Raw genomic sequence first — 13,506 nt, forward strand, 5'->3', positions numbered from 1 at the left:
GTAATTTTACATTATTTCACTCAGCGCCATTATGCAGCATGAGGAGTAATATCTTAGAGTACTATCTGCCACTTACTAATTGCTGATTAAAACTGACTAGGCCTATGCCCAATCCAACTTTCATCTCTTAGAAATCCATCTGATTTCCTCCACTTCAGGTTTATTGATCGACTGATTCAACAAGCATTTATTGATTACCTTGTGAGTTCCCCAAATTAGCCAAGGCAATTGTGATGGCTTACACTCTCCTGGGGGTGAACCAGTCTGCTTTCAACCAATAAATAGTCGCAGACTAAGATCCAGGTGCAATGAGAGCAGAGTGGGCACTGCAGTAGTGAACTGGAGGGTTCCTGACCTTGACAGGACAGTTCCCGTGCAGGGTATCTCTGGGATGGCCACATGGAGGCCCAGATCTGAGGGGTGAGAAGGAGCCGGACATGCTGAGGCAGGACCAAGGGGCCCAGGGTGATGGGCCTGAGGCAAAGAGGCCCAGGGTGAGGGGCCTGAGTGTGCTGAGCCCCCGAGGTGAGGACATCCAAGAAGAACTGGCAGGAGAGCAGGAGGGCTGGAGGCAGAATCAGGTAAGAATGGGAGACAGCAATACCACAAAGCAGTGCTTTGTAAATAATGAAAACTTTATGTTTTCATTATTGCCCCACTAAGGAGAAAAAGAGAATTAGTAAACAATTTAGTTCTGGGGAGGCGAAAATAACTTTGCGATGTAGACAGTTTCTGACCTTCAAAGCCCAGTCCTGCGGGATAATATGAGGCCCCTAACAACTGCTGAAAGAATGGAATCTGTGCCTGTGCTGAGAGACCCAGCTCCATCTCTTCCATGTCCATGTACATTTCCCCGATCTCAAGATTATTTAGTCATTCGATAAGCACTTGTTGAGCACGTATGACATGCCAGAAGCCTTGTAATTGCTAACATGTTTTCTCTTCTCAAGAACCAGTTGCACACTCTGGACAGGATCACAAGGAGAAGGTGTGCTTAAAGCTAAATGGGTCAAAACCAGTGGGACCTTGTGTGTCAAAGTGCAGCATTCTTGCGTTCTTTTCTTTTTCTTTTATTTTTTTGAGATGGAATTTTGTCCTTGTTGCCCAGACTGGAGTGCAGTGGTGCGATATCGGCTTACCACAACCTCCGCCTCCCAGGTTCAAGTGATTCTCCAGCCTCAGCCTCCCAAGTAAATGGGATTACAGGCATGCCTCACCATGGGCTAATTTTGTATTTTTAGTAGAAATGCGGTTTCTCCATGTTGGTCAGGCTAGTCTCGAACTCCTGACCTCAGGTGATCCACCTGCCTCAGCCTCCCAAAGTGTTGGGATTACAGGCATGAGCCACCGCGCCAGGCCAAAGTACAGCGTTCCATTTTAGGCTCAATGCAAGCTACTGATAAGCTTTAGAGAGGGTGGGAACATGACCTGATTTATGCTTTGAATGTAAAAAAGTGTTGTTAGACAGCAAGAACAGAGCTGGGAAATGAGTTCACAAGCCAGTGTGGTGGCCCAAGCAAGAGAGAGCAGAGCCACGGTGGCTGGGACAAGGGAGGAAGCCAAGAACACGAAGGGAGGGGAGAGGACCCCACCATGGGGACGGTGAAGGGGCTTGTTAGGTTATATTGACCTGAAGAGTGGAATCTTTTTTAAAACCAAACATTAATGTAGATCAGGAATGTACTCAAGCTCTTCAAAAATGAACTTGCTGCACAAAATATGTTTGGAGCTCTAGAGGATTGGAAAGACTTGGCCCTTTAGGGCTGAAAGCAGAAGATGGTTCACAGAATTCAGTGGGATTCCCAAAGCAAGCATGAGCACACCGCAGGAAAGAAATGGGATTAGGAAAGCGATGTCAGTACTTTTGAATATCTACACATATTCGTGAGGATGAACTACATATAAGATGGAATAAAAAGCCACGGTATCATATTTTTAGAAGAAAAGCACACCTCAGTATACATCAATGCCATCAACTTGGCAGATGACGATGGGACAAGGATTCCCACACCCCAGGGAGTGCCAAAGGCCCTGACCACATTTGTGCTGCTGTTTGGCCATTTATGACATGCACTCCCATGGGGCAAGTCATTGTGGACATGATTTGGACCGTTTTGTTAAAAAGCAGGATCAAATGTGTGCTCTGACTGAGTACATTAACTTATCAAATACACTCTCCTCTGTGCTTTTGAAGTTAATTGCCTTTGTTTGGGTGTGGCTTTGGTTTGCTTTTTCACAATGTGTCTCTTTGGGAGAAGCAATTTTTTTAAACACTCTTGACCATGTCAATATGATTTCCATAATGAAATAACATATAGATTTACATAGTGAATCATAGTAAAGCTCAAAATAGTAGCTTTTATTCGTCACTGCCTGCTGTGCAGGTCATACTGTTCTAGGTAGGAATAATTAATTTTTCTTAAACTATAATTATATGTAATTCAAGCCAAACCACCTTCTTCAAATACCAGAAGATACAGTGCTCTATTAGATGTGTGTGGCTGTAATTATCTTTTCTGTGTTGAAGTTAAACTTCAAGAATAGTCTATTTATAACAAAGAGAACGTGTATTTTCATATAAATGTATCCTTTGAGAAAGTTTAAAAGTACATTCAGACATTCAGAGCCAGGCTGAACATTAGAATTTTTCTATTTAGTATCTTTTCAAAGCAACCATGAAAATGTAAAATGTGGAGCTATTAATAGTAAAATATTCACACACCAAATAGTAATGGTCATTCTCAGAAATTTAATGAATTAAAGTTGCAGATGGAGAAAGGTGAATTCAGCCTGGAGAAGGTACATTTTAATTCAGTGGTTTCCTTACCAAGCTTCTTGAAAGCTGTATCTTGCTTATCTTTGAGTTCCCAGCATGTGTACCCTGATGGCATGAAGATGGCACTTGGAGAACATTTGATTTATGAATGGATACATGAATGAATGAATGGACGAATGAACTGATGAGTGAATGGATGTTCAGAGCAGATGGTAGGGTGACAGATAAATAAATGTGATAAAAGGAACATCAGGAAAAATATAAGTATAATGCAACTGAGTGTTAAGAGAAAATGGTATTGATCCAGGAATGACTTATAGGTAAAGGACTGTTCATGGCACCCATGTAGAAATGTTGGGTTTTTGAGGTTTGTTTCTTTTGGAAGAGATGACCTGGTAGGCACAGAAACTGTTTTGCATAGCAAAAGTAGAACATGGTTGCAAAGGACCACAATGACATTCTCAGATCAGCAAGAAGGAAAGCAAATCTGAAAGGAGAACTGTGCAGACAGCAGAGCACATGAAAAGACGGTGGTGTTCATATCCTCATCAACAAACTGGGAACAGTTTTACATTGCTGGGCCCTTTAACAAAATACTAGGGCATTATTCCAGAATACTATTATGTGAAAGATGTGACTGCTTTTGATGCAATTATGGTAGTACATATCCTTTGTGAAAGCTGGAAGTATTTACTAGACTAGGGCTGTTTTTAGAGAAAGGGAGGTTAAAATTTTTAAAGGTTAATTTTGTATGAAAAGAAAGCATTTTAATTGCAGAAAAGAAGCTCTAACATTAGCAATAAAACCTTTCCCATTAAAATATAATCTATGTTAGTAAAATATTTCAGTGGTTGTGGAGTTAGAAATAAAGGGATAGCATGTAATCCAACACTAATAACAGTAATATCATTCAGTGAACTCTATTCATAAGAATGCCATGGGCCCTGTACAACATATACAGAAGGTTCACACTGGTTTTCTTCTTCAGGAGAGTATGTGGGATGTTAAAATAACAGTAAATAGCATCTCTTTTAGAGAAATGAAAAGGGCTAGCTCATATTATGGATGGCATTATAGGCAACATAAAATCATTGAAGTTTCTAGAAGACTAATGAATTGAAGTCAGTGTGCAAGGTGAGTTAAAAAGCTGGTAAAGGATAGATGATGAGTTACATTCTAGATTTTAGTCTGTAATAATCCCATATCAGAGGTGATGGCACTGGAAATATGAAACTTAGCATCTTGTTTCTTTAATCCTATTCGATGTATTTTAATAAAGTAAATCAAATAGTTTAAATAAGTTTAAAATGTTTAAGATTATTTAATTTATGTAGACAAATGAAATTTTAAATACCTGAAGTCATGTTACAGTGAGTGCTTATTAAAACCACTTTTTAAAAATTCTTTCTTCTCCATTTTATGGATCCATTTCCTTCACCTTAATACATGTGAATTATGACCTTTATAATTTTCTAACATTATCTGAATTTATAACTATCTTACACTCAAGTTGAATAGTCAGACAGACATACAAATAAGAAAACCAGGACTTTGAGCCTGTTGTGGAGATGTATACAAGGTACATTAGTGACATGGATGTACTATTATGATGGATTTATTATCATAAAGTACACATTAAACAGGAGAAAAACAAATTCTCACTTTGGATCAGAAAGCGATATGATATAGTTGGAGAACAGGTAAACTTGAATGTACTGAATAAGTTCTAGAAGCCCACTGCACAACATTGCACTGCTGTTTAACAGCGCTGCATTGAAATTTTAACAGGGTAGATCTCAGGCTAAGTGTTCCTACCACAGATTTTAGAGGGAAGGAGGGAGGAATGGAGAGGGGGAAGAAGAAAAGGATGAAGGAAGGGAGGGAGGAAAGGGAGAAACAAGGGAGGGAGGAGACCAAAAGGGCCATACGATAGAAAAGTCTGGTAAACCTTTCAAAGGCATTTGAACATCATCCTGAAAAATCATTACTAAATGATTTTAGGCAAGAAAGTAACATGATGAAATTGATGGTTAGAAAGATCACTCTGAATCTAGTTTAGAAAATGGATGCATGTAGACCCATGGTCATTTAGGAAGCCACTAAAATTATTCACAAAGGTAAACAGGAAGTGGATTCAAGAAACCTCAATAGAATGTATGACTGAATGGGCCTGGAGGGAAAGTTGTAAACACACTTAGATGATGCTTGAGGTTCTGGCTTGGGTGATGAGGTGGTGATGACTCCCTTAACCTAGAAAGGTAAGAGTGGGTAGGGATGGGTGGAAAAGTGTATGAGAAATGACCTGTGGAAGTCTTTAGGGCTTGAGATTCTCAGGGGACACCCAGGTAGGTCCTTTCAGTCACTGAGGTGGAGAATACGGGAGAGGAGGAAAACACATGAGTGAGGATACAGTGCTTATGAAACATCGGCAGAAATGTGTGCACTAGGAGATGGACTCCATAGGTCTGGACTCGGGAATAAGATGAGCTCTTAGGAAGAGTCTGTAGGGAAAGGTTTGGGAATAATGAACTTACCAAGGAGATGATGAAAACTACGAGGAGAATTTGGTGGGGAACTCTGAGGATAGCTAACATTTCAGTGTGAGTAGCAACATAGGAGCCTCAAACAGACATTAGAACAGAGATGATAGACACAGAGCAGGGGACCAGGTGAGCTTGTCAGAAAATTCAAGATTGAAGAAAAGAGAGTGTCCCAGGGTCTCACCACTGAAAATGTGGTCCACAGACTAACATCACCGGCATCATTTAGGAAAGTGTTAGAATGAATCACTGGCACCATCCTGACCTACTGGATCAGAATCTACATTTTGACCAGATCTCCAAGTGATTAATATGTATTTTTCAGTTTGAGGATCAAAAGTGTTTGTTTCTTTGAGTCTGGAGCCTGGAGAGCTCAGATTCATCTCATCTCTGGCACTAACTTTCTGTATGGACTGTGTGAATGCCATGTGTCCTCTCCAAAACATGTCTTTTTCTCTTGAAAAATGAAGAGGTTGAGCGAGATGGTTCCTAAGATCTAGCTAGAGCAGTATGTATTATGGGCACTCTGTTCCTTGGCCCCTCCTTCGTAGATGATGAACCCTACTTGTGGAGGCTATTGTAGATAGCATGAGTGCACATTTTCTTAGAGGAAATTGTACTCTTATTCCAAATACATTTTATCCAATTTTCCATGTCTTCATAAGTAACTAAAGTGTTTTATGTCATTTTAACTGACGTGCCCTTCTTCTGTCAAAGTAGAGCCATGTGACTTGAGCTTTCCCCTTTAACTTACCTACATGGGAAACAATTCTGATTGTATTATTTAGTAGCAGTAAATGAGGAAACTAAATTAAGTCACACATAGGATACAAATAATATGTATTTCTTCGACTCCCAAAGAATTCATAGTTATAACAAAATGTGAGGCATCACTATTTTTCTAAACCACCAGTATGTAAGAATATTGGTAAGAATGTAAGAAAAACATTCAATGTTTTTCTCAATTTCATTAATACAGAGAGAAATGTGTATCATAGAAAAATATGAAAGGATAATAACTCTATTTTTTCTTTGTAAATGCTATTTCAAAAGTACTGCCAGAAACACTCAGCACTCCTAAAAATTGTCTTAAAAAAAAAGTGCTCTACAGGTTCCCATGAAGTCTCTACTAACTCAGCTTCTGTGCCACCTACACTGCAACACAGCCACCGTTCCAGCGTTTGTCTGTACCTCCACAGCCTACACCTCTCAAAAAAAAACCCTAAAAATTGTAGCAGTAATTAGAGCTTTGGAAGTCATCAATGACAATTTTGTTTAATCCTTTAAAATCTGTCACTTAACCAGAAAAAAAACCCTAATGGTTTTCTAATAAAAATAGCGATGACTGTAATTCACAGATGGTTTGCTTTTACAGGAGTCAGAATGACATTAACATTTTAATCTCAGCTAGAACACTCTGCATCTAGCAGTGCACAGGGAGAGGGCTCAGTCGGAGAACATTTTAACCTCTCCTTTTCTCTGCTTAGTGAGAAACGTTCTTTGACGTGAGAATGCCTCCAAAATTAAAAATGTAGGTGATCTGAACCTTTGGTCTAATTTGGATGAATCTTAATTTATTGGATTTGATATAACACTCTAACACTGATTGGACGGTAACATTCATCCATAGGAAAAAACCAATAACAGTCAGCAATTTGCCTTCAGTCAATGTCATTAATGGACAACACAAATTCATGAAAATTCAGAATATGTGTGATCTTATCTGTGTTTCTCTGCTAAAGAAGGATTCTTAGATTTGTATCTTCATTAATCCCTAGCATCCGTGAAAGTGGAGAACTGTAAAGACTAAATTCAGCATGGTTTCTGAAGAACTCCAAAATACTACTTAACTGCGAATTTCATTGTTTTCAGAAAGACCAAACATTTACTACAAATATAGCATCTCCAAAAAAAAAAATACCCCAGCAAAATCAAACACATGCTAAAACATCCAATGAGTCTCTCTAAATATTGCCAACCCACAAATAAATTATATAGTACAAAATGATATAAAATAAAACGGTCCATTGGATACCCATAAAATATTCCAAAGTAGTTGAATGAAGAATTTTTTTTTTTTTTTTTTTTTTTTTTTTTTGAGACAGAGTCTTGCTCTGTTGCCAGGCACCAGGCTGGAGTGCAGTGGCATGATCTAGGCTTACTGCAACCTCCGCCTCCCAGATTCAAGCAATTATCCTGCCTCAGCCACCCAAGTATCTGGGACCACAGATGCATGCCACCACACCCAGCTAATTTTTGGGGTTTTTTTTTTTGAGACGGAGTTTTGCTCTTGTTACCCAGGCTGGAGTGCAATGGCGAGATCTTGGCTCACCGCAACCTCCACCTCCTGGGTTCAGGCAATTCTCCTGCCTCAGCCTCCTGAGAAGCTGGGATTACAGGCACGTGCTGCCATGCCCAGCTAATTTTTTTGTATTTTTAATAGAGATGGGGTTTTACCATGTTGACCAGGATGGTCTCGATCTCTTGACCTCATGATCCAGCCGCTTCGGCCTCCCAAAGTGCTGAGATTACAGGCGTGAGCCACCACGCCCAGCCCAATTTTTGTATTTTTTAGTAGAGACTGGGTTTCACCATGGTCTTGATCTCTTGACCTTGTGATCCGCCTGCCTTGGCCTCCCAAGGTGCTGGGAATACAATAGCAGCAAGCATAATACCCAGCCATTGTAACAAAGTCTTTAGCCATGTCTTAATAGGATACTTGTATTGTGACTTCAGATCTCCAACCTCCACCGAGTGATTCTGAAGCCCAGAAACCCCTCATAACTTACAAAGCCCTTGGTTGTACCTCAGCAGAGCAGATTTGCCCAGGCACCACTACATCCAAAACCCACCAGGGGACTGGAGGGCCACCCACCCTTCCAGCTCCTACCATTGCAAGTATCTGCCTTCTCGTTTGTGCTTCAATTGCCAACCCTGCTCCTTCAAGCCAGCCATTATCGCCACCCCATGGCTCCCAGCAAGAAGTCCTTTTCTACACCTCCAAATCTGATGTGACATGTGGATGTGCCCTGTGAAACTATCAATCCACTTCTCAATGACCCACCATCAGGAGCTTCATGATATCTCTAGCACATTCCAAGAAAAGTTCATTTCAACCTCTGTATCTACTCTTCCTATAATGTTCCCTCCATATCTGAACCAAAACTGGCTCTTTCCCGAATATACTCTATTCTGAACTTCCCCTTTTTCCCACTTCTTTGTCTTGGAGAAGAAGACAAGGTCAGCTAGCTCCTGATTCTCCAGCCTGTGGCTGCATCACTGGTAGGCCAGTTTCACTCCAGCTTTCTCTTTCCCTTTATTTCCTCCATGACTTTTTCTATCACCTGCCACTTCCATGACTTACTTCTGGATTGCTGAATGACTTTAGGTTTCTGACTTAAGTTTTCATTTTCCATCTTATTTTCACCCTAGAAGCTATCATCTGTCTTTGTGACTCATTTTATGCAAGGGCTTCACAATTCTTTATCTTCTGTTCTTTTTTTCTAATCTGAATTCATCCTGCCCACATCCCTGCCACTTGTGCATTTCAAGAATATATGTCCATATTCTTTAGGAAATGCAAATATACATATATAATGGTAAATATACATAATATATCATAATAGGATAAATAATCATTTATAGGGTGCTCTGGGAACATAAATAGAAGGTGTCAAAGCCCTAATGGAAGTGGAAAGGTGAATATGAAAGCTCTGGTAATGGAGATGAGGCTTGACTTCAGTTCTGAAAGATAAAGAGGAGTTGGTCAACAGGGAGGCAGCAGTTGCAGAATCTTCCGAGCCTAAATGATTAATTGCACTATTTCTCCCTGCTTGACAATGACCAGCTCAGCAATCCACTTTCCAGACAGTTTTCAGAATTCAAGACAAATTAAAAAATATATTTTTATCAAATGTAGATCTGGTCCTCTACATTTCCCAGTGTATCCAAATTGCTCACGGGAGAATTTCCATGTTTTTTCCATAGTACCCTTCATGATGCAGCCGCTAGTTATGCGTGCAGCCTCTTCCCCACACCAGTTATAGGTGCAGGCTCTTCCCTCATTTATAATCAGTGTCCATATAACTGTATCCACAGATGATTTGTTATCTTCTGGTTCTTGCCTTTCATATGCTAGTTTCTCTGTCTTCTCACATCCACCATCTCAAGATGCCCTGGGAAATTTCTGCTTAGCCCTCAAGACCAAATGGCTTAGAAAACATGCTTCTCAGTGAACGCTATGTGATCACACCTTGATCACTCTCTTTTCTCAAAAGCCGTTTCTTGGACATAGCTCTATGTTCTGAGTACGGAGAATTGCCAGAATTTGCTCACTGCTGACCTTCCCCATTACACTATGTGCTCCATGAGGACAGAGGCCTCCTCTGTATCCCCAAATCTAGCACAATGCTCAAGAGCTCAAGATAAACCTCCATTTATTGGGAGGCTGTCGGAAGTGCCACTGTAAGAGATCATACTCATTTTGTCCACCTCCCCTCCTGCTCAGGGTCTCGACAATTAAGAGAGGTGAGCTAGAATCCTGTTCTCCTGTTTCCTTTCCACAGATCTTTTAGCCATGGCACTCTTCTTCCATATGTTAATTCCCCTAATGATCAGTATTAATCCCATCCATTGTGGAGTATCTCCAGCCATCATTCCTTTAGAGTTTTGTTTTGGAACCCAGGTTTGGATGAATTTTGTCTTTGGGAGTTAATCTCCTACAATGAGTTACATCCCACAATCAGTGATGAACAGAGAGGTGACATGCTCCCTCCTTTCCAATGCCTGTCTCACAGATTTGTTCTGCAGAGCTCACAGACAGGACCAACTGTTCTTCCTGTCGACTGCCAAAATAAGTCAGCAGTTGGGAAGGAGAAAAAAAAACTATGAATTATGGAAAATAACTGGGAAGATAAAATGGCAATACAATGAAAAAAAATGTAACAATCTCAGTAGCCACCCACTCATGTTACTGTCTCAAATTTCAACCAACTAAAAGAAAACTAAACTAAATGAGGAAGAACATCTAGTGAACCAGAAGTCTCTGGAATAGACCAGTAGTTAAGAGCTTTCCCCGTTGATCTAATTAATTAGCCTGACTGTCATCACGCAGGATTCAGTCAAAATCTTCGGTAAAACTGTGTTTTATTAAAAAGAAAGATCATGTAAGGGAAGAGTTAGGTGGAAAGGAGTGAAGTGACAAAGTGTGTTTGGAATAAACTCCATTTTCATATGAAATGGCTCATAAAACGTCTCAGGCCAACCACTCTGAAGACAAGGATGACCTATAAACCTTTCCAGTACCTAATGGTGTGTGCACACGTGCCAGCTCCTGGTGACACTGTGATGTATGGCAGAGGCTATGGGGTGTTATCATTTTAATGTCCCCAGTTCATGCTTGAGAGCACACATATTTGACTTGTTACTTTAATGGTGTTTGTCTCAAGTGCTAAGAATATGATTATAAACTTATCACAAGTAATATTCTCCCTTTATCTAACAGAATGTCATCTCAGAGCTTCCTCGGCAACCATGTTAGGATTCACCAGGCTCTCTTGCAATTACTTCTGTCTGCTTCTCCTCAGAGATCATGAGTGCCTTCTATGTGAGGGGTATTCCTCACACCTACCTCGGCTCTGTGAATTCTTCAAATAAGCACAACACACAAGAGGATGATTTAAAAAGTGTATGAATATGGCTTGCCATTATGTGTTAAGAATTTCCTCTGGCAGCTGTCTTCATCAATATTAGTACGTTTGGATAAGTTCTCACGCCACTAGAGCTTGTCACAGAAACTGATTTCGTGTCATGCTAACATTTCTTTTTAAAAATTCTGGTAAAGTGTGTTCATTGCATAACCACTGTTTGTGCAAACATCCCAAAGACTGTTGCTCAGAGATGGCTTTCTCATCTTTCTTTAGACTTTTAAACTTTGGTTCTGAAGTTCTGTCATTGTAGTTGTACAAACATTTGATTTATAAGAATAGGTAGCACAGTGGCAGACATTATAGAAGTAAAACAATTTTATGTGTCAGCTTTATGTTTCATAATGATCTTTTGAGTGTTGTTTTTCTTTATGTAAACTTGAATTCCCTGCTGTGAGAAGAGGAAGGCAAGATGAGGGTCTAGCTCTAGAACAGAAGAGTCCATTCATGGGCATGGCCTTATCTTCTGACTGATACTCAAGGTCAATGTTTCTCTTTTGCACCACGTGGTAACACCGACATCAATAGTATGTAAGCATCTGCAAATGCTGTGACAGAGGCATCAAACATACTTATTACAACAAAGCTTTTAGGATTGCAATCACATGCAATCGTGCTTAAGAATCAGGGACATGTACTCTAATTAATTTTCTTGGTTTGTTCCTTCTAATATTCTGCTGGAAAAAAATCTTTTGTATGATTATCTTTTCATCATCATTTTGGCATCGTCATGCTGTTAAATGTTTCCCTGCTGTTCGCATTTTAGATGGGAGTCCGAAAAGTGTTTCTGAAATACTGGCATGCTGACCAACTCAATGATTTGTGCCAACAGTTGCAGAGAAAAATTATAACCTGCCAAAAAGGTAACATTTATATGCCAACATTTCTGAACTTCTTTGAGTTGTAAATGCAAAATCTTGTACTGCATCCCTGAGTTTAAATGTCAATGGGGTCTGCACCCTCGTGGACCAATCTATCCATTCCTGGATGCTATCTTTGGGCAAATAGTTTTTGGGTGTTTAGGGGGCATTGTGGCTTAGTTTGCCATGTAACTGTCTCAGAATCAACATTTGTAGACATCGTTCATGCTTTAATTGGTCGTCCTTTCATACAAAATTTTACATTGAATTTCCCTAAACCACAATTTGGAAGAGGAAATATACACCTCTTACTATGTATGCATCCATTACCCTGCAGATACTCAGGCTTTTTAATTCATTCCAAAAGCACAGGACAATGATAATGTAACTTTGACTCTGCAGAAGGAAAAACTCCTCACCTGGCATGTAGGTGCAGTTATGGCACCAAATTCATGTGCCATTTCGCAGCGCCACAGGTATGCCAGAATTTGGAGAACTGGAACAAGCCGATGAGCTAAACAGCATTTTCTGTAATTATACATGTTGCTTGGAAAAAGTATTGACTCCATTTTCCCTCTCTGAAGTGACAATAATATTTGGAGTACTATCTTTGAAAGCAGATAGTTATCTATTCATTTTAACTTCAGAAGAGATTCCACTTAGAATTGTCTTCTCTATCAAAATCCAAGTGACTATTGAAAACGGGTTCATTTTTAAAAACATAACTATGCCCCATATAAGATGTACTTGCTTAAGAGATTATTTTTAATTTGCTTAATAATTTAATTGTTATATATGTATATATATATGCATGTGTGTGTGTATATATATGTATATATATGCATGTGTGTATGTGTATATATATGTATATATATGCATGTGTGTGTATATATATGCATGTGTGTGTATATATATGTATATATATGCATGCGTGTGTGTATATATATATGTATATATATGCGTGTGTGTGTATATATATGTATATATATGCGTGTGTGTGTATATATATGCATATATATGCGTGTGTGTGTATATATATGCATATATATGCGTGTGTGTGTATATATATGTATATATATGCATGTGTGTATGTGTATATATATGTATATATATGCATGTGTGTGTATATATATGTATATATATGCATGTGTGTGTATATATATGTATATATATGCATGTGTGTGTGTATATATATGTATATATATGCATGTGTGTGTGTATATATATATGTATGTATATGCATGTGTGTATATATATGTATATATATGCATGTGTGTGTATATATATGTATATATATGCATGTGTGTATGTGTATATATATGTATATATGCGCATGTGTGTGTGTATATATATATGTATATATATGCATGTGTGTGTGTATATATGTATATATATGCATGTGTGTGTATATATATGTATATATATGCATGTGTGTGTATATATATGTATATATATGCATGTGTGTGTATATATATATGCATGTGTGTGTATATATGTATATATATGCATGTGTGTATGTGTATATATATGTATATATATGCATGTGTGTGTGTATATATGTATATATATGCATGTGTGTATGTGTATATATATGTATATATATGCATGTGTGTGTATATATGTAT

The 13,506-nt window shown here is 38.9% G+C and overlaps 1 protein-coding gene across 7 annotated transcripts in view; it reads left to right on the forward strand.

Moving 5' to 3' along the window:
• MYO16 (myosin XVI) overlaps positions 1-13,506 on the forward strand; it is a 773,187-nt gene that overhangs the window by 661,583 nt on the left and 98,098 nt on the right. For all 7 annotated transcript variants that reach the window (XM_054249238.2, XM_017970444.5, XM_078347436.1 and 4 more), the window contains exon 29: positions 11,788-11,884. In XM_054249238.2, the coding sequence (XP_054105213.2) occupies positions 11,788-11,884 (97 nt within the window). The remainder of the gene's footprint in view (positions 1-11,787; positions 11,885-13,506) is intronic.

Source organism: Callithrix jacchus, chromosome 1 (assembly GCF_049354715.1).
Source record: "Callithrix jacchus isolate 240 chromosome 1, calJac240_pri, whole genome shotgun sequence".
Taxonomy (NCBI): Eukaryota; Metazoa; Chordata; class Mammalia; order Primates; family Cebidae; genus Callithrix; species Callithrix jacchus.